At 49.8% G+C, this 20,513-nt stretch overlaps 1 protein-coding gene across 1 annotated transcript in view; it reads right to left on the bottom strand.

Annotated features, from left to right (window-relative positions):
• Positions 1-12,824: 12,824 nt before the first annotated feature.
• Positions 12,825-20,513, bottom strand: part of POLN (DNA polymerase nu) — a 2,377,116-nt gene continuing 2,369,427 nt past the window's right edge. Inside the window, exon 28 of the mRNA XM_086964459.1 lies at positions 12,825-12,893. Within this exon, the coding sequence (XP_086820585.1) occupies positions 12,825-12,893 (69 nt within the window). The remainder of the gene's footprint in view (positions 12,894-20,513) is intronic.

The raw sequence follows: 20,513 nt of genomic DNA, 5'->3' as shown, positions 1-20,513 counted from the left end.
TAGCTCAGGAGTGTGTTTCGTTCCATGGGTTTACGGAAGAGACGTGTCAATAATTCATTATCAGAATGAAAGATGGTCAGGTCTAAGAAAGCTATCTGATTTTTGTCATGAGTCAAAGTGAAATTCAGGCCCGCGCAGTTATTGTTGAGCCAGTGGTTGAAGGCATGCAGTGAGGGTATGTCATTGTTCCATATGAGAAAGATGCCGTCAATATAACAACGCCATAAGCAAATCCCAGTGTAAAAGGGATTGCTTTCTGTCAAGATGTTGCCAGTCTCCAAGGCATCCATGAATAGAATAGCCAGATTGGGGGCAAAAATAGCCCCCATGGAAGTTCCCTTTACTTGTCGTCACGGATCCAGGCCTGGATCCTGAGGAGCCCTGCGGTATCGGGACCAGAGTCGTCGATGGCACCGGAGCCGGAGCCGCTGGACTGCTTGGGCTCCCAAACGGACCCGCCGGGCCCAAAGGCGCCTCGGCGGGGTCCGACGGAGGGAAGCGCGACCTCATGGCCGTGAGGAAGGCGCTGATCTCCTCCGGCGTCGCGTGCAGCCCAGGGACCGGCGGGTATTGAGCTGGATGCAGCATTTGCGGCTCCGGTGTTGCCCGAACCCCCAGCCACGTTGTGCGAGCGTCGGAGGAAGTCAGAAGAGCGATGTCGCTTCTTTGACTTCTTGTGCCTCGGCTGACCTGAGGATTTTGAGCCCGACGAGTGGTGTTGACTCGCCGAGCTGTGATGACTGTGGCCCCGCAACCGGTTCCTCGACCTCCTCCTGGACCGGGACCTCGAGCGGCACGGGCCGACTGCCGGAGCTCGAGGTGCTTGTGGGACCGCTCCCGCCTAGCTTTCGACGTCAATGCCCGGCAGTCAGGGCACAACTTGTCATCGTGGTTGGCCCCGAGACAGTAAAGGCACCGACTGTGGGGGTCAGTAACCGACATCAAGTGGTTACAGTCGTCGCAGGGTTTGAACCTGGGCATCCCTATCGGCACCGAGAGTCGAGTAGCGACTCGAGAAGATCCAAAAGGGATCAAAAAGTTTAGTCAAAAAGTGACTAGGAGTACTGCTCTTCCCGAATCTGCGCTTGCTGGTGTGGAAAAAAGAAGAACTGACGTCAACGCGCGAGGGCGGCGCCTAAGTACTCCGACGACATCATCCCGGCGATCACGACGCCGACGACGGACGCGGAGCCGCAGACGACACATACCGACACGCAGGGGTACTGCTACGCAAAACTTTCCGGATCCAGTCTGATGCCTGGGGATATTCTAAGGTAAGGAATCTAACACTAACCTGTTTCTTTCAGATATGGGATGTTGAGAGCTCACAGTTTTTGCTTGACTACGTTGTAGGATCATCGCAGTGTCTGTACCTCTCCAGTGTAATCAGGAAAGATCACCTTTCTTCCCTGACAAGAGAGGTTAGGATGAGATTGCGCCTCCTGCAGAATGGTATCTCTGTCCTTAAAGTTGAGGACGGATGCTATGATTAGCCTGTGCGGGTCTGGCTGTGGTGTTGCGAAAAACCTATTTGATAAGGGCCATATGTACATGCACAACTCCTATCTTGGTTTCAACAGAGCGTTGCAAAGTGTGTATAGCTTGAAGGACGGTGGCAAGATCTCCCTCTGGTAAAAGGCGGAGCAGCACCACCGGTGTAAGAACTGCCCATACTGTACTGCTCCATGCGGGTTTGGGAGGGAGGCGGCTTCACTGCTCTGTCTTTGCACATTTCTGGCCATACTCTCACCATGCCAGTTACAAGCAAGAGGTATCAGTCTGGCTGGGACCTGTGAAGACCTGAGGTCCAAGGATTTCTGAGGCCATCACCCGTTTCACTCCTCCAGCCCCTCCCTGCACTTGTTTCAAGATCCTCTCACTAGGACAAGGCTAACAGAGGGAAGAACATAGGCGGCATGGGCAGGGTCTAAGCGTCAGTTTCGCAGAACCCTCTCGCTGCCTAAGTCACACCACTTCCACCAGCTGTGTAGCGATATTCCTGCAGCATTAGGGCGCTAGGTAGGGATCTCTGTGAATATTTCATGACATATCTACACGCACATATTCTATCTTGGTTTCAACAGAGTCTTGCTGTGAGAAGTTGGCCTGATATATGATGCGCACTAGTTCTAGTGATCACCTTGTATCAGTCCAAACAACCCTTATGGTGATTGGTTGTAAGTCAACCTTATAGACCAGCTATCCTAATGGTAGCACGGACAAAGCAGTCTTAGGCTAAACTCTTGTGGCATGTGAAGCCAGCTGTTTTACCACATATAACCCCTTGAATACCAAGTGAAAGGACACCACACAGGTTGTTATGAAAATAAACAAGATATTTATTACTAACAAAACACCTCTGAACTCTTTATGAGATCAGAGCATTCACCAGCATTAAAACGCCTGAGGCTTGAGCCGGGCGGTAGCTTATTTGTCCTGTTAGAGCTTTTCTCTGTTAGCTCTCACCCCGGGTGTCCTCCCCCCCCCCCCCTGCACCAGAGCGCCGAGATTGGGAGACATTTAGTGCCACACCGATGTTATGGTGGTGGATTCATTTTAATTGTAAATAGCGCCTCTTAAATAGTTGTGTCAGCTTTAGAATTACGCTACTGCCTCCCCACGGAGTTTACAGCTGATTTGAGGGCTGAGACACCTGGGAAGCCGGTGGTTTGAGAGCGGCGGCCATCTTGGGTGAGTCACCTGTATAAATACAGTGTGTAGGCTCTACCCGAGTGATACCAGCATTAAAACGCCTGAGGCTTGAGCCGGGCGGTAGCTTATTTGTCCTGTTAGAGCTTTTCTCTGTTAGCTCTCACCCCGTGTGTCCTTCCCCCCCCTCTGCACCAGCGCGCCGAGATTGGGAGACATTTAGTGCCACACCGATGTTATGGTGGTGGATTCATTTTAATTGTAAATAGCGCCTCTTAAATAGTTTTGTCAGCTTTAGAATTACGCTACTGCCTCCCCACGGAGTTTACAGACGATTTGAGGGCTGAGACACCTGGGAAGCCGGTGGTTTGAGAGCGGCGGCCATCTTGGGTGGGTCACCTGTATAAATACAGTGTGTAGGCTCTACCCGAGTGATACCAGCATTAAAACGCCTGAGGCTTGAGCCGGGCGGTAGCTTATTTGTCCTGTTAGAGCTTTTCTCTGTTAGCTCTCACCCCGTGTGTCCTTCCCCCCCCCCCCCCCTCTGCACCAGCGCGCCGAGATTGGGAGACATTTAGTGCCACACCGATGTTATGGTGGTGGATTCATTTTAATTGTAAATAGCGCCTCTTAAATAGTTTTGTCAGCTTTAGAATTACGCTACTGCCTCCCCACGGAGTTTACAGCCGATTTGAGGGCTGAGACACCTGGGAAGCCGGTGGTTTGAGAGCGGCGGCCATCTTGGGTGAGTCACCTGCATAAATATAGATGGACTTGGCTCCGCGCAGCGGACGCGATCAGCGGACGCGCCGTATTAGCGCCGGAGTTACGCCAGAGTTCAGCCCGTCTGCGCCCGTCCGCGCTGAGGACGGGCTGCACTCTGGGCTCCCGGACCCCCCCTCTAAGCTATCATACTCCTACACTGCTGAGGAAATGCTAGAGTGGAAACCAGTGATCCCCCCGTGCCATCACAGATATACCCCGGAGGATCTGATACTTATGGCCCCACTTAATTCAGGTATGGGGAGTCCTGACTCCTTCCCCCTGTCTAATTACCCATCCCAAGAAAACTATTCCTCGGATAAAAGTACTTTCTCTGAGAAAGGATATCTCATTAATGCTCGATCTATAATTAAAAATAACATAGCTTTTCATGATTTTGTGTCGGCTAGAAAGCCTACTTGGGTTTTTGTTACCGAAACCTGGGCCTCAAAGTCTTCAGGCCACGACCTCTTAATGGCAATCCCAGAGGGCTATGCTCTGCAGAGATTCGACAGAGCTAAGCGAAGAGGTGGAGGATTAGCAATTATTTATCAGTCGCATCTGACCTGCCGTATTAATGCCCTGACGTTACCATCTGAGCCTCTCCAGGTCCTGCACTTTGTTATTTCCTCATCTCCTTCAACATCCTTTGTGGGCCTTCTTGTTTACAGGCCCCCAGGACCTAGATCCAATTTTTGCAGCGACCTGTTTAAAATTCTAGAGCCATATGTTGGCAAGCCCCATTTTACTATCCTAGGAGACTTAAATTTTCATTTAGATGATCACATCTCTAAAGACACTCATTCCTTGGTTGATCCCCTTAAGGAGTGTGGCTTCCTCCAACTGGTTAATGGACCAACACATCGAGCAGGACACACTCTGGATGGAGTTTTCTCCAATGATCCTAGAGTTAGTACTGGGACCCCAGAACCTCTGGTCTGGACAGACCATTTGGCAGTACCGTTAGTCCTGACTTTCCCCCACTCAGCCCCCCCTAGCAAAGAACCTATTCAGGGAAAGGGAAAAAGGAATTATAAAAACATCACAAATGATTCACTGGCCCCCATCATTGGCTCTGTCTATTTGCCACCAGACCCTGAGAAGGCAGCACAAAATCTCGCCAATTCCATCTCTGCGGCAGTAGATTCACTAGCCCCTGTCATTCGACGCTACTCAGCGAGATGTAGGCCTTCGGCTCCCTGGTTCACTGAACCTCTTAGGCTATTGAGACAAGGCTGCAGGAGACAGGAGAGAAAATGGAGGAAATCATGGGACTCCATTGATAGAGAGGCCCATAAGCAATTGCTGGGTGAATATAAAGCTGCAGTCATTAAAACCAAGCAAGAACATTTCTCTAAACTCACTACCTCTCTTTCCTCACCGAAGGAGTTGTTCAAGATAGTGGACTCCCTTTGTACACTACAAGTTCCAGACCCTGTGAAGGGATCCCAGGAGCTTTGCGATAAGATCTCATCTTTTTTCTACAACAAAATCGATGAGATAGCTATTAACTTAGAAGTGCAGAAAAAGTCCCTTGAGACCAATGCTATCCAGGCATTACCAATTCTAGAGGCCTGGAATAGAGACCCCTCCAAGACCCTCTCCAATTTCCCATCACTCACACTCGATAATCTCAACTTATTGCTGAATAGGACTAAATCCTGCTCTCCTTTGGATCCATGTCCTCTTAATGTGCTGAAGGAATGTAGGAACACACTTCTTCCCCCACTGCTGGAAGTAATGAATAGTGCCCTGTTACATGGGATATTCCCGTCAGTCTAGAAGAAAGCCATTGTTAGGCCATTACTCAAAAAACCTTCACTTGACCCCACAATCCTGAAAAACTTCAGGCCCATATCCTTACTTCCTGCCCCCGCTAAAATGCTTGAGTCCCATCTGAATATGCATCTGTCTGCGTTCCTGGACTCCTCTGGGTTTTTAGATCATACCCAGCATGGGTACAGGAAACTCCATAGTACAGAATCTGCACTCACTATGGTTACTGATAACATCAGAATGAAGGTAGATCAGGGTCAGACAACACTGCTGGTCTTACTCGACCTGACCGCAGCATTTGACACCCTATCTCCCTCAATTTTAACATCTCGTCTGAGGGAGATGGGAGTGGAGGGGTCAGCCCTGGACCTTCTGTCCTCTTTTTTAGACCTTAGAGAACAGAGGATTAAACTAGGAGAATACCTCTCCCCTGCTACATCTCTGCAATGTGGGGTACCACAAGGGTCGGCTTTAAGCCCGACCCTATTTAACATTTATGTGGCCCCCCTTGCGAGATTGGTAAAAGCTCAGGGAATGGAAGTAACGTCATACGCAGATGACACTCAGATTATGGTGTCACTAGCCCAACCGGTCAGTACCTCCGCCTCCAGCTTCAGGAGTTGCATGCAAACAGTCTCTGACTGGATGATAGTCAACTCCCTGAAGCTGAACGGCGATAAAACTGAGGTGCTGATCTTCGGAAAGGACCAGGATGTGTGGTCAAGCGAGTGGTGGCCGCAATCCTTGGGAACCTGCCCGGTCCCCTCCCATTCAGCTAGGAACCTTGGGGTTATGTTCGACACCTCGCTGGCAATGACCCTTCAGGTTAATAGAACAGTGGCTACTTGCTGGGGAATTCTTAAAATCCTCCGTCAAATAGTACATTATCTCTCCCCGCAAGCCAGGAAACAGACAGTGGTTGCACTTGTTGGTTCAAGATTGGACTACTGCAACTCACTGTATGCAGGGATTAACAAAGGACTAATACAACGACTGCAAACTGTTCAAAATGCGGCTGCAAGATTCGTCCTGGACACTCCCCGATCCTCCTCGGCAATACTAGCCAGAAAGAATCTACACTGGCTTCCTATAGAGCATCGTATTTCTTTCAAAATCATTTGTCTGGTACACAGCGCTCTTAAAACTGAAACATCAGTTGGGCTGGGTGCACTTCTATCCAGCTATGTCCCCAGCAGATGTCTGCGCTCACGGCAACAAAATCTTCTGGCTATCCCTAGGACCAAGAAGACCAGATGGGGAGGTAGAGCTTTTTCTACAGTCGCCCCCCGTCTCTGGAATGCACTCCCTCTGGAACTTAAGTCTCTATCTTCACTTTCCCTCTTCAAAAAGGCCCTGAAAACATGGTATTTTAAGAAAGCCTACCAGTAATCAGCTCCTGGGACAGATAATCTATCAATATTGAGCTAGGCGCCTTGATGCCCTTTGGGGCTTAGTCTGCGCGATATAAATTTTCCTTCATTTCATTTTCATTTCATTTCAGAGGGCTAAGCACATGACAAGACTCTTAAGAAAAATATGATAAGTTGCACAAATTACAATGGTGCCCTAGGGGCACGACAAACCATATACTAAGTAAATGGTATAAGGAAATCGATAGAGGAAATGAAGATGTCCAGAGGCTGTAGGATCGCTGGGACTACACTACCCTAACCTTAGGTAAGTAGCAGGAGGCCCACGGGACGCGTGTGCAGAGTGTGAACTCACACGCGAGATGCGGGACAAAGTCAATGGACACTACAAATTACGAAAAGGTAAGTAACAGACAGTTCCTACTAGTTAGTACTAAAACGACTGGATACCTGGACACTAGGAGAGTCAATCTACCCTTGAGCACCGAAATGCTCTCGTTACCTCACCCACGAGCTGCGGGTGCATAGGTGTGAAAGTGTGTTGGGTTTCCGCGTTGAAGTCTATGGAGCCTTGAAGAAAGATGCTGCAAGCGACCAGGAGGAAGATGTCCGGTGCGATCCAACAGTGGATCGAGGAAGAGGAAGACCTGAAAGCAGAGGGGACAGTGTTAAAAGTCACTAGCCAGTGACCGGAGTGGAACCAGGAAGGAACCAGGTGCTGTTGTCGCGATCAGGTGAGGAGTGGACGCTTGACTCTGCAGCCACGTGGACCAGGAGGTGTCTTTGATGACCAGGATTGAGGCATGAGCTGTCCCACGCAGGCTCTCGCTATTGGCTGTGTCGGATCTGATTCGGAGTCAACAGGCCTTGGCAAAGGCAACCCACGCGGTGATGGAAGATGGCGTCTGGTGCGGACCAGGAGGGTCGGTCGTACTTCTCCTTTGCAGGAAAGCAAGGGACAGTCTGGAGCAACCAGACCAGCTGTGTAGATTTCTTGGGTCGTCGTCTAGGAGGTCACTAGCCAGACGGCCATTGACCAGACAACGCGTTGAGCAGTAACCAAGCAAAAGGGCCCCACGCAGATCTCGTGGATGCTGGAGGGCTGGTCTTCGGTGCAGGAGCTGCTCGGGGCTGGGGCTTCTCAATCCCCAAAGCCCCTACTCGAGGATGCCTCTGAAGTTGTGCTGGAAGCGAAGTGCAGTTTCTTCAAGATGGCTGGTCCCATGTGTCTCGTCGCACCAACGGATCTCAGCTGTTCTGCAGATGTAGGTAGAGGTCGGAGAGGTCTGGAAGTCTGGATCCCGTCGGGCTCTGAAGTCTGGTTCCGGCAGGAAGGACGACAAAGTGAACTGCTAGGACGCTTGATGGTGCCTGCTTGTGCAGGGTGGTCACTCCTTGACCACAAGGGAGATTACTTCAGTCTTCTGTGGAGCAGAACGTTGAAGTTCAGAGTTTCTTCTTTGTAGTTTCAAATCAGGATTAATCTAACTTGGAATGGGACCAGCTCCTACCTTTATTCTCCTAAAGGGGGCTGTGCTGTGACTAGGTCCCACATATGGGTGGGACCAGGAAGGGGGGGTCGTTACACCCCCTATCCTTTGTCCGGTTTCGCGCCAGAGCTGGGGCTGGAGTGCCCCAGCAACTGGTTTGAACCGGGGTATGCACAGGGACACCTTGTGTGCCCCAGGCATGTCTCATTCCTTTCAGCCTGTCCATACACAAAATCCTGTCTGGGGTGGTGCTAGCACCTCCCAAGGCAGAAAACCCTTTGTCCAGGCCTCCCTCGCTGGAAGGACTCCCAGCAGCAGGAGGTCAGACTTGTGTCTGTGGTGGCAGCATCCATTTTGTGATGCTGAGGCTTGAGTTAACTTTAACCGGGCTTCACTGTTACATACATGTCGTGTCCCTCTAAAAGGGTGGAATGCTACCCCCGTCGCCAGAATTGGCGAGGGGGTAGTATTCCAATTCGTATGACACCTTACTCGACATGTTTTGATAATGCTATGCCAAAGTTAGCAATAACCCCGAGGATTATAATGCACTTAAGAGTATATGGTATAGCGTTATCGTGGAAACAGCTAAAGGACATGGTTCAGAAAGCTGCAGACAGGCTCTGCTCATGCTAGAGCACCATCTCACATAATTCCAAGCACTCTGCCTCCAGGATTGATAAGGCCTGCCATAGGAGTGACTTATAGGAGTATATGTGTCCATTTTAGGGTTAGATATAGGTATACTATATCTAAAGCAAAGGGTGATTACACCACCTTGCCCCAACTGTGTTATTATTATTATTATTATTATGTTTCTTATATAGCGCCTGAATCGACCCCCGAAGGGGTATCTCCGCGCTTGCCTTGGGAACCCGTCCTGGCTTTTCCCTGTGAGATAGCCCCTACAGGGCATCCCCAAGGTGAAAGCCAGGCATCCCGCCGCGGGGGGGGGGGGCGTTGTGGAGATTAAGCAAGCTTAATGCCCAGAGTTGCAGAGTGTGAACCCATGATTAGGTCAGGCACCGAAGCGAGAATTATCGAGTCCATGGACATTTGAGCTCAAGACCCTGCCGCGTCGGGAATTGAACCCTGGTCCCGGGTCTGACCTCTGCTTCAGGGTCTGCCTGCTCTAACCAGTGAGCCACACTTCTCCACTGTTACCAGCCAGTTGTGTCTGTTTAGATGGCCAGCCAGGGGTGGCACAATACATGCCGGAGCCCCTGGTAGGCCTTGGGTACACCTATGCCCTGGGTACCTATAGTACACTGTACAAGGACTTATACGAGTGACCCCATACCAATTGGTAAATGCACCTAAAGTACATGGATGTCAATTTAAAGAGAGAACAGCTAGGCTGTGGGTCTGATTAGCAGGCCCACAGCCAGGGAAAGTCGTAAACCAGTAAAGCAAAATGCAAAAATCTGGGGTGACCATAGGATTGCAGACCCTACTCTCCTACATAACCCCCCCCCCCTGCCCCCCCAAACTTAGGGACATTAAACTAACCTTGACCAGGTGAGTCTTCCTGTTCTAAGTAGAAATACCTGGAGAGACCATCTGCATTGCCATGGTCAGTCCCTGGTATGTTCTCCACTGTAAAGTCCACCCCCTGTAGGGAAATGGACCACCTAAGAAGATTGGGGGTTTCACCCTTCATTTGATTTAGCCACAAGAGGGGCTTAGGGTCTGTCTGAATCTTGAAGTGAGTTCCAAATTAGTATGGCCTCAACTTCTTCAGGGCCCAAACCACAGCAAAGGCCTCCCTCTCAATAGCTGACCAACGTTTCTCTCTAGGGGTCAGGCTTCTACTTATAAAAGAAATAGGCTGGTCATGACCATCATTATTCAGTTGAGATAGAACAGCTCCCACACCCAACTCAGAAGCATCTGTTTGGACAATGAAAGTTTTGGAGTAGTCTGGACTCTTGAGAATAGGTGCAGTACACATGGCCTGCTTCAGGTCATCGAATGACTTTTGACAGCTAACTGTCCACTGAACTTTCTTTGGCATTTTCTTGCTTGTCAGGTCATTAAGTGGGGTCACAATGGTCCCATAATTTCTGACAAATTTCCTATAGTAACCAGACAGGCCCAATAAAGCTCTGACCTGTGTCTGGGTGGTTGGAGGAGCCCAGTCCTTTATGGCCTGTATCTTGCTCTCCAGTGGCTGAATCTGGCCTCCACCTACAAGGTGGCCCAGGTACACAACCTGACTCTGCCCTATCTCCAGTGCCATTAGCAAGCCTTGCTGACTCTTACCTGCCTGCTAAGACCTCTCTCCCCTTTTCCAGACCCGCTGCTCCTGCTTGCCCCCCTCCGCCTCCGCATCCTTGCAACATCCTTGTGCGGCCGCCGAGTGGGGGGTCCTGTGTGCGTGGACTACTAGTCCCAGCCTGCACCGCAGCCAGAAGCTCCCACCCGGTATTTCGCGCCAGGAGGCTTTCTCAGCGTCGAGAAGGATCGCGGCAGCCGGAGTGGAGAGGTCTATTCGATGTAAGACAGCAAACAGGGTCCTCAAGTTCAAAGAAGTGGAGCGATGTGGCACAAAACCAGACTGTGCCGGGGATATGATAGCCTCCATCAGCAATGAAAGCCGAATGGAGATAACTTTAGCTAGAATCTTATAGTCGAGGTTTAATAAAGAGAGAGGCCTATATGAGCTGCATAATTTTCGGTGTCTCTGCCCGGCTTGGGAAGAAGAATAATGACCGCCTCTCTGAGCGTGGGGGGCAGACAGCCCGTCTCAAGTGCCCAGGCATATACTTCCACTAATCGCGGGACTAAGGCCTCTTTGTAGGCCTTGTAAAACTCGGCGGAGAAGCCGTCTAGTCCGGGCGCCGAAGAACCCCTTAACGCATCAATAGCTTTGACTATGCTATCTTGAGTGATGGGCACAGCTATAAATTCTTGCATATGTTTTTCTATGTAGACCATGGCAATCTTGTTGAGGTAGTCCCCTTGATCCCTCAAGTCGCCCGTCAGTTTGGACGTATATAAAGTTTTGTAATAGGACAGGAAGGTGTTGCAAATTTCTGGTGTGGAATGAAGTAGATCACCCTGTGGACCCACAATTTCTGTGATGTAAGACAAGTTATAAGGGGGGCGAAGTAGCTGAGCCAGTAACTTGCAGGGCCCAGATACCCTATTTCTAATGCATGCCAGTGTACTCCGGAATGCAGCCAATGATCACGAACCTCTGACTCATGAGTTACTGAGAGTATTGCATACAATAGGACATGGTAGGCACATGGTGCAATGGCATTATAGGGGCCTCTGAGACCATCTGATGATACCACTCACTACGCTAAGAGGAAACAGGGCATTATCCGACATGAAATGGGCACAGCTACTAGAATACTCCAAGAAAGTATCTCGTAATTGGAGATTTAAATTCATACAATATGCCATTCTACATCGGGCATACTTAACACCATATAAAATCAATTGGATATACCTGTTCACATCCTCTACGTGCCCCCATTGGCGGGCGGAGGGGGCGGAGCTCATCCATATGCTATGGTCTTGACCACAATTATCGGAGTACTGGGACTGCTGGGCGCTGGTGGCATTTACGGGCCAGTCCTGATGGGACACTACGTAAGGCTGCATTGTAGGGTTACCTACTGGCCCCAGAGGCACTAAAGTGGGGGTGAGGTTTGCAAACCTAGCACTCTTAATGGCAAAGCGCCTTCTCACACTACGCTGGAAGTCTCCAAAATGTATAAACTGCAACAATGAGGCCTAGCCGAAAGCTTAGTACAGTGGGCTCCGCAGAAAACCAATCTCAATGGAATAGGACTTAATGCTGGAGAACTTTAAGGTATATAATTCGGATCTAGGAGTAACTGTTAGGACTTCCATGACCCAGAAGGCATAGAGCTGCAGGTCATACCAATGCACGAGGGCTGGCAGCACTACTGATGGTAGGGATCATATCTAAGATACACTACACCTGCTCAGATAACGCCCTCCTCCCCCTCCATTGGATTATTGTCATGATGTTGGTTCGTCGGTGAAACATGGGAACCGGGAGGAGGAGCCACTTTTTAACTGATGAACTCGATAGGATCCATGCTTGTGTAATATGTAAACACTACCACTGTACGAGCCAGACGTTTATGACTCCACTCCAATGTAGAACTAAGTGAACGGCTAAATAGTAATACTTAAACTTATGACAAAGTCATTCATTATCCTGTGTTGTGATTGAGTCGTAATAACAGAAAAGGCAATAAAGTTTGTGTTAAAAAAAGAGAGAGAGAATCGCGTTTAAATTCAGACGTGATTGTGCGAAAATGAGTCAGGTGCAAATTGCTCGCGTCGAGCAGAAAATGCTTAAGGAAGAAAGGAAAAAAATAATGATACGATATCTGTGAAACTTCGTAAGAATGCAAATAAAATGGATGACCGGGCACCAAAGGGTAAACGGGGTTTTGTAAAAGTCTTGCTTCGTTTGTGAAAGATTGTAATGTCATTCGGCAAAGAACACTGCTGCTGGGCACTGTGTTAAACCGAAGCACAACAAACTGCCACCAGCCGGCCCAAACCCACTACTATTGCCCGAGGCGGCCGAGAAAATGAAGGAATCAAAATGCGCATTCACACGCCGGCCGGGCCTCAGGTGCTGATGAATGATCAAGCAGTGGCACTTCCGAGCTACCCAACTTCAAAGGTTAGAGGCAGGACATCTTTGCATACTTATTCACGTGCGTCATTGTTCTGCATAGCGCTGGTTTCTTACCTTCCACCGCATCGTCGAACATATCATGTGTTGTTAGTACTGTTGCTGTTCTTCCATGCTGCCCCAAGATTTACCAACTGTCACACGAACTTTCAAGGGGACCTAGAAATAAGATTTCAAAACACCTTAACAGCCTGTAGATCAAGAAACTAACGCGGTTATCAATTGTGTAACATTTAATATGGTCTCCATTTAAAGTTAGCCATCAGTTTGCATAATCAAAACAGAAGTACAACAGCCTTAATGGAAATCTTCACCACTTTAGAGTCTGACTCTTCCTCATCACAGACCACACTATTTAGGCTGAATCCCCACCTCGGCGACAGGCATTTATTAGTCTCGAAAAAAAAGAAATCCATTTTTCCTATACATAGGCCCCCTGTGGACTCCGATTGCTAGCTGAGCAGAGTGGAATTCCGCATGTGGGGACACCGGACCGACTGCATCCGCAGTACAAATCAGCTGGCAAAATGAACTTGAGAATTGGCAGCAGTGCATCCGGTGAGGGGAGGGGAGCATGTACTGTTCTCCCGGCCAGGTCACATCCTCCTCTTTCCTCTCCCTTTCTTCCAGCTGCTCTCCGCCCATCAACTGCCCTGCACCAGCGCCCTCGCACCCATCCGCGTGGGGAAGCCGAGCGAGGATACCTGTATTACCTGTGTCCTCGCCTGGCTGCCCCACCGCGTCACACCTTCGCTCATGGACCTCGTCGCTGCTGGGAAGGATCGCGGCGACCTTCCAGAAGAAGCTTGCTTTCTCCCACCCTCCCATTCCCTTCGACTACATCTCTGGCGGGGAAGGGGCCATGTCTTGTCTCTAAACAGGTAGTCAACCTTAACATCAGTAACTGAAGTGCAGGTGAATGAATTCTGAATTATGAAGCTTTTGGCTTAAGAGCCGGGGCTGGGCGTTGCCTTAGGACTTCCGCTACAGTATCTGTCCCTAGGTCTCTCACACTACTCCAATACATAGCCACGGAGGATGTCGGGGGATGGCGTCGGTCCAGCGCCAGGGGTCCAAGGTTGCCCAGGCCCACCCCCATTGGGTGCCAGGGGGTGGGGGGAGCCTTCTTGGGTTGGCTCTGGCATAGTTATGTTGGGGGCTCAGTTGTCATGCTGCCCCACCCCCCCTCTATGTTGAGAGGGCAAGGTAAATTCGCCTTGTGATGTGCAATTTGTGGTATGGGGAAACAGTCCCGAATCAGTTGGAAATAATAGTCAATGCCGTGGTGCCTGGGGAGTGGCTAGACCTGACTCCTTTGAAAAACTGTTGATAGGACCCAACATGTATTATTTCTTGCAATAAAAAGTGCCTTGATGTACAAATTGTAAATTACAATTGAAAGTTTTGATAATTTCTGTTAAGACTGTTGTGTTTATGAAAATGGAATACATAAGGCCGGAGAATTGTATATTCTCTAAAGCAGTAATGATGGTTGCGTCCCCTTTTTTGTTACCCCCCAAGAATTCTCACTCGGGAGGGAGAAGGGGGGTGGGGGTGGGGGAGTTGGTTAGGGTAGGTCTCAGGCCGGTCTCCCACCTGTTGGACACACCTGATATGACAAACATATTTTTTGTAGATTTGACACTGTTCCTAGGCTTCAACTTATTGCAAGTCTGGAAAAGTGCTCCTCACCAATTGTTGACTGAAGGTGCATATTTCATTTACTCAATGAAATGTTGTAAAATATTGGTGGGTAAGGCTGCATTTATGTACATATCTCAAAATAGTAGGCTTAGTACCAGTGCTTAATTTGAGCTGGTAGTTGCAGGTGGAGCCCACTGGCACTCATTTTCAAGGTCCTACACATATTTTTGCTCATGACGAACAAGTTACTTACCTTCAGCAACGCTTTTTCTGGTGGATACAGTTTCTGCCTGGGAATTCCTCACCTTGTGAATATCCCTCTGCGTCAGCAACATTCGGAAATTCTTTTTGTAGCTTCGGCCGACGTGGACGACGTCACAGAAGCACGGAATTGCGCGTGGCTCCGCTGACGTCACCAGCACCATAATAGGCCTACGTCGGCCTGATGACATCAGTTCCGTCCTTTTTTCCGTGCCTTCGAGGCACACGGACGGATCAATAATAGTAGATATACATACAATGTACACAGTATCAAACAATCAAAACAACACACACAGTGTGTAGTCAATGCAGGAAAGTAAAAACATTAACACATCTCCTTTGACAATAAAACATTAACATTACAGTAAATCAGGTATAGAAGAGTGGACAACAGGGAGGCGGGTGGGCAAGTGAGGAATCCACAGGCAGGTACTGTATCCACCAGAAAAAGCGTTACCAATGGTAAGTAACTTGGTCTTCTGATGGATACATCTGCCAGTGGATTCTTCACCTTGTGAATAGAGTCCCACAGCAGTCCCCACTCCCGGAGGAGGGTGTCCACTCTCCTATACTAGAAAATCCTGGAGGACAGAACGCGCAAAGTGGCCGTCCCTCTTCACTTTGGAATCCAAGCAGTAATGCTTCACGAAAGTGTGGAGGGAAGCCCAAGTCGCTGCTCTACAAATGTCCTCTACAGGTACACCCCTAGACAAAGCAGATGTAGCAGACCTTGCTCTAGTGGAATGAGCTCTTAAACCTTCAGGAGGTTCCTTACCCGCCAGAGAGTAGCAAATCTTAATACACAAGAAAATCCATCTCGACAGCGTGCGCTTGTGCACCGCCTTGCCTCTTCTGGCTCCAACAAAACCAAGAAAGAGCTGGTCATCCACTCTGAACTCTCTGGTTCTGTTCAGGTAGAAGCTCACCGCCGTCTTCGGGTCCAAGCAATGAAGTCTCTCCTCCTCCTTGGAAGGGTGAGGGGGAGGATAGAAGGTAGGAAGGGTAATGGACTGCCCTAGATGGAAGGGAGTTGCCACCTTAGGCAGAAAAGCAGCCCTGGTCCTGAGTACCATTCGTTCAGCATGAATGCTCAAGAATGGGGGCCTTGAACTAAGAGCTTGAAGCTCACTTACCCTCCTTGCCGAGGTAATTGCAATAAGGAAGACCATTTTAAAAGACAACAGTCTCAAAGGACACTTGTGCAAAGGTTCAAAAGGTGAACCCATCAAAAAAGTAAGCACAATATTCAAGTCCCATTGAGGCACAAAAAAGGGAGTAGGAGGAAATTTATTTGTAAAGCCCTTTAGAAACCTTAAAACAATAGGAGTCTTAAATAAGGACGGCTGATCCGGCAGGCAAAGAAATGCCGACAAAGCCGGAAGATAACCTTTTACTGTAGCTACAGCAAACCCTTGCTGAGCCAAAGAAAGCGCAAACTGAAGAATGTCAGACAATCGAGCTTTCAAAGGGTCAACCGATTTCTCCCCGCACTAAGAGTAGATAGACTTGGTGGAATGACGCCTGGCTGATAAGATGACATCCACCACATCATGTGGGAGAGAAAAAGAACTCAGGTTGGCCCGTTCAATCTCCAGGCATGAAGGTGTAAGGTCTGGAGGTGGGGGTGTAGAACCTAACCCTCCATCTGAGAGAGGAGATCTGCCCTGAGAGGGAGACAGAGCGGCGGGCACGAGGAGAGGTGGAGAAGATCTGTGTACCACACCATTCTTGGCCAATCTGGGGCGATCAATATAACTTGGGCCCGGTCTTGGCGTATCTTCCTCAGAACCAGAGAAATCAAGGGTATGGGAGAAAACGCGTAAAGGATTTTTGAGTCCCAACTCAACTGAAACGCATCCCCCAAAGCTCCCTGCATTGGATACTGGAGACTGCAGAATGACAGGCAGTGAGCATTCTCGAGAGTGGCAAACAGGTCCACCCGAGGAATTACTCACGTCCGAAAGAAGTGACGAACCACCTCCGGATGAAGCCTCCACTCGTGGTCGGCCGAGAACTGCCGACTGAGACTGTCTGCACGTACGTTCAGAACTCCGGCCAGATGATTTGCCACCAGACAAATCCAATGGACCTGTACCCTGGACCAGAGACGCAGAGCCTCTCTGCAAAGGCATTGCAACCCCACTCCTCCCTGCTTGTTGACATACCACATCGCGGTAGTGTTGTCCATCAGGACTTGAACTGACTGACCGCGAAGGGAAGGGAGGAAGGCCTTGAGCGCCAAACGTATCGCCCGCAATTCCAGAAGGTTGATGTGAAGCAACCTTTCCTCTGGAGTCCAAAGTCCCTTGATCTCCAGATCCCCCAGATGAGCACCCCACCCTAGAGTGGATGAATCCGTTATCACGGTGGCCACCGATGGAGGCAGTTGAAAGGGCTTTCCTTGAGACAGATTGCCTTCCACGTTACATCCAGTAAGATCCACCACAGCTTCTCTGGAGATCCTCACAGACTCCCTGAGATCTCCATTGTGTTGATACCACTGCCTGCGGAGGCACCACTGGAGTGCCCTCATGTGCCAGCGTGCATGGTTGACCAACAGAATGCAGGAAGTCATCAGACCGAGCAGACGAAGGACCTTCAGGACTGGAACGACCGCTCCATTGTAAAATAAAAGAATAATTTCCTGAATGTCGAGAATCCTTTGTGGAGGTGGGAATGCTGGACACACAGTAATGTCCACTACCGCCCATATGAACAGGTTGTGCTGGAAGGGCACCAGATAAGATTTGGGTATGTTTATCGAAAAACCCAACCTGTACAACAATTTACTTGTGCATTGCAGATGATGGGGCCCCTTCTCTGGAGATTCTGCTTTGATCAGCCAATCGTCCAGATAAGGAAATACCGGAATCCCTGACCTTCTGAGATGGGCCACCACCACCGCCATCACCTTGGTGAAGACTCGAGGCACAGTAGTAAGACCAAACGGAAGGACTGGAAACTGGTAATTTTGCGAACCCACGGTGAAATGGAGATACTTCCTGTGCGACTTCAGGATGGGGATGTGGAAATAGGCATCCTGCAAGTCGATCGACACATCCAGTCCTCTTCCAGCAGCGCCTGAAGAACCTGGGCAAGGGTGAGCATCTTGAACTTCTCCTGTTTCAGATAGAGGTTCAAGATCCTGAGGTCCAGGTTTGGACGAAGCCTGCCATCCTTCTTGGGAATCAGAAAATACCGGGAGTAGCATCCCTGACCCCTTTCCTGCTCCGGTACCACCTCTATCGCACCTTTTCTTAGTAACGCCAGGACTACCTCCTGCAGAAGCAGCAGGTGGTCCTCTGAGCAAAACCCTTGACAAGGAGGGTAATTCGGAGGGAACTCCCGAAAGGGAAGAGCATACCCATTCTCCACGAGATGGAGAACCCAAAGGTCCGATGTGACCGATTCCCAATCCCACAAAAAATAGGTAAGCCAACCCCCCCACAGGACCTGCATGATCCGGAATGGTGGATCTAGGGCTGCTTTGCTGATGTTGGAGGGGGGTGGGAAGAGGAAGAAGAGGAGGAGGAGGAGGAGGAGGAAGCTTGACGTCCTCGAGGACGAGCTCTCTGTCTTCCCCTGTAAGATTTGTACAGCGGATTTTGCTGCTGCTGTTGCTGTTGCGACTGCTTGTAGGCACGAAAGGAGGACCTTCCGATTTCCCTCCTTTTGCCAACCGATCCCCTGGATTGCAAACCCAAGGATCTGGCCGTAGCTCTGCTGTCCTTGAATCTCTCCAACCCAGCATCAGCCTTTTTCCCGAAATGGCCAGAATCATCAAAGGGTAAATCCATTAAGGCAGCCTGGACATCTGTAGAGAATTCGGAGGACGTCAACCAAGCCGCCCTTCTGGAGGCAACTGAAGATCCCATTACTCTTGCTACCGAGTCAGCAGTGTCTAACCCACTTTGAATGACCTGCAGAGCAGCAGCCTGAGTGTCAACCAGAACCTCATTAAAGTTTTTTCTATCTTCCTCTGGAATCTTAGGAGCCAGCTGTTTGACAGAATCCATCAAAGCATGGATATAACGACCCAAGAGACATGTAGCATTTGTCGACTTGAGAGCCATACTTGCTGATGAAAAGATTTTCTTTGCAGCTTGGTTCTGCTTATTTGATTCCTTGTCCCCAGGCACCTGAGGAAAAGCACCTGCAGATTTTTTAGAGCAGGCAGCCTGTACAACCAATCTCACTGGCAAAGGAGGCGAAGATAAAACGTCTGGGTCACCAGGAGCCACCCTGTATCTCCTCGTAACAGCTTTAGAAACAGCAGGAGCTGTAAGAGGCCTATTCCACACTTCTAAGATTGGCTCCGTCAAAGCCTCATTGAATGGAAGCATGGGCTCCACAACAGAGGATGGCAAATGAAGGACTTCAGTCAAAATGTTCGACTTGTACTCTGCAGTAGGAAGAGTTAAATTCAATAGATCTGCCACCTTCCTCATGACTGCATGGTATGGAGTCACATCCTTAGAAGGGGCATCAGAGACAGAGGCTAAATCCCAATCAGGAGAGAGCTCCAGTCCACTAGCTTCCCTTAAATCACGAAAAAAAACTCAGATTCTTCTAGCTCACCCTCTTTCATCTCAGTATCCCGGTACCTTTGCTCCTCCAGGAGTTGCGGGGCCTCACGCCTCGAACTCTCCTTTGGGAATGGCGTCGGCGGATCCGGAATCGACTCTGATGGAGCCGGAGCCGGCGTCGAGCTCCGAGCCGGAGTACCAGGCTGCTGTTCTCGAGGTCGGACCGGAGCCGGTGCTGGTGACATCGGCATCAGCATCGAAAGCTTTGGCGTCGATGGCTTCGATGGTGCCGAGAAATGCCAAGGCTGTGTCAGAACAGGCATAGATGGCAAGAACGGCGCCAAAGCATAAGACTGGGGGACTCCCAGGTCCCATGGGACCAACCGGTGCTCCAGAGGGGTAGAAGGCTCTTGAATAGATTCCATACATCGTGTTTAAAAACTGTGTAGGGTCTTGACCTGGGGCCGGAAAAGGAGGGTACGAACACACAGGCTGCTCTTGAGGAACCGGAGCCATCTCGACCTCTACCTCGGGTTGATGCACTGGAGTCGTCGAACCCTCTGGCAATGGAGCCCCTTCTTCCTCTCGAGTTGGTGAACGAGACGGAACCGGAGAGGGATTCGACACCGGAGTCGGTGGATGCTCCGGCAACTCCACAGGCGAAGCCTCACCTTCTGGATCCAGAACTTCTGGTGAAGGAAAAATCTCATCTTTACGATGTCACTTCGGTCTCCAATCCGAATTCTTCCCAGAATGATGACGTGATCCATGCTTCCTCTTCTTGTGCTTCTTTTTTAGGCGATCTGGAAGCATGCCCCGATGATGACCTCGAGGGCGACTTCGAACGAGACCGAGACCTCGACTGCCTCGACCGCGACCTTAAGCTCTTCCTGTCTTTTTTACCTTTCATCTTGTCAACCAGGAGCTTCGCCTCTCTCTCACGAAGGGCATTGGGATTAATCTTTTTACAGGATGGACACCCCTGGACATCATGGTCCGAGCTCAGGCACCAAACGCAGTCTTCATGCGGGTCCGTGATCGACATCATCTTACCGCATTCACCACATGGCTTGAATCCGGTCTTCTTCGATGACATCTCGCCAGGAAACAAGAAACACGAAAACCAAGAAACAGTCACAAAGTTACAATCAAAGCTACAGAGGATCCCTCAAAAACCCTTAGCGTCGACGACGCGGAAAAAAGGGGAACTGATGTCATCACGCCGATGTGGGCCTATTATGGTGTCGGTGACGTCAGCGGAGCCGCGCGCGATGCTGTGCTTCTGTGACGTCGTCCACGTCGGCACAAAGCTACAAAAAGAATTTCCGAATATTGCTGACGCAGAGGG

This window comes from Lissotriton vulgaris, chromosome 3_2 (assembly GCF_964263255.1).
Source record: "Lissotriton vulgaris chromosome 3_2, aLisVul1.2, whole genome shotgun sequence".
NCBI classification, from domain to species: domain Eukaryota; kingdom Metazoa; phylum Chordata; class Amphibia; order Caudata; family Salamandridae; genus Lissotriton; species Lissotriton vulgaris.
Note: the sequence above shows the minus strand (reverse complement) of the source record. Positions and strands in the feature narration are given on the sequence as shown.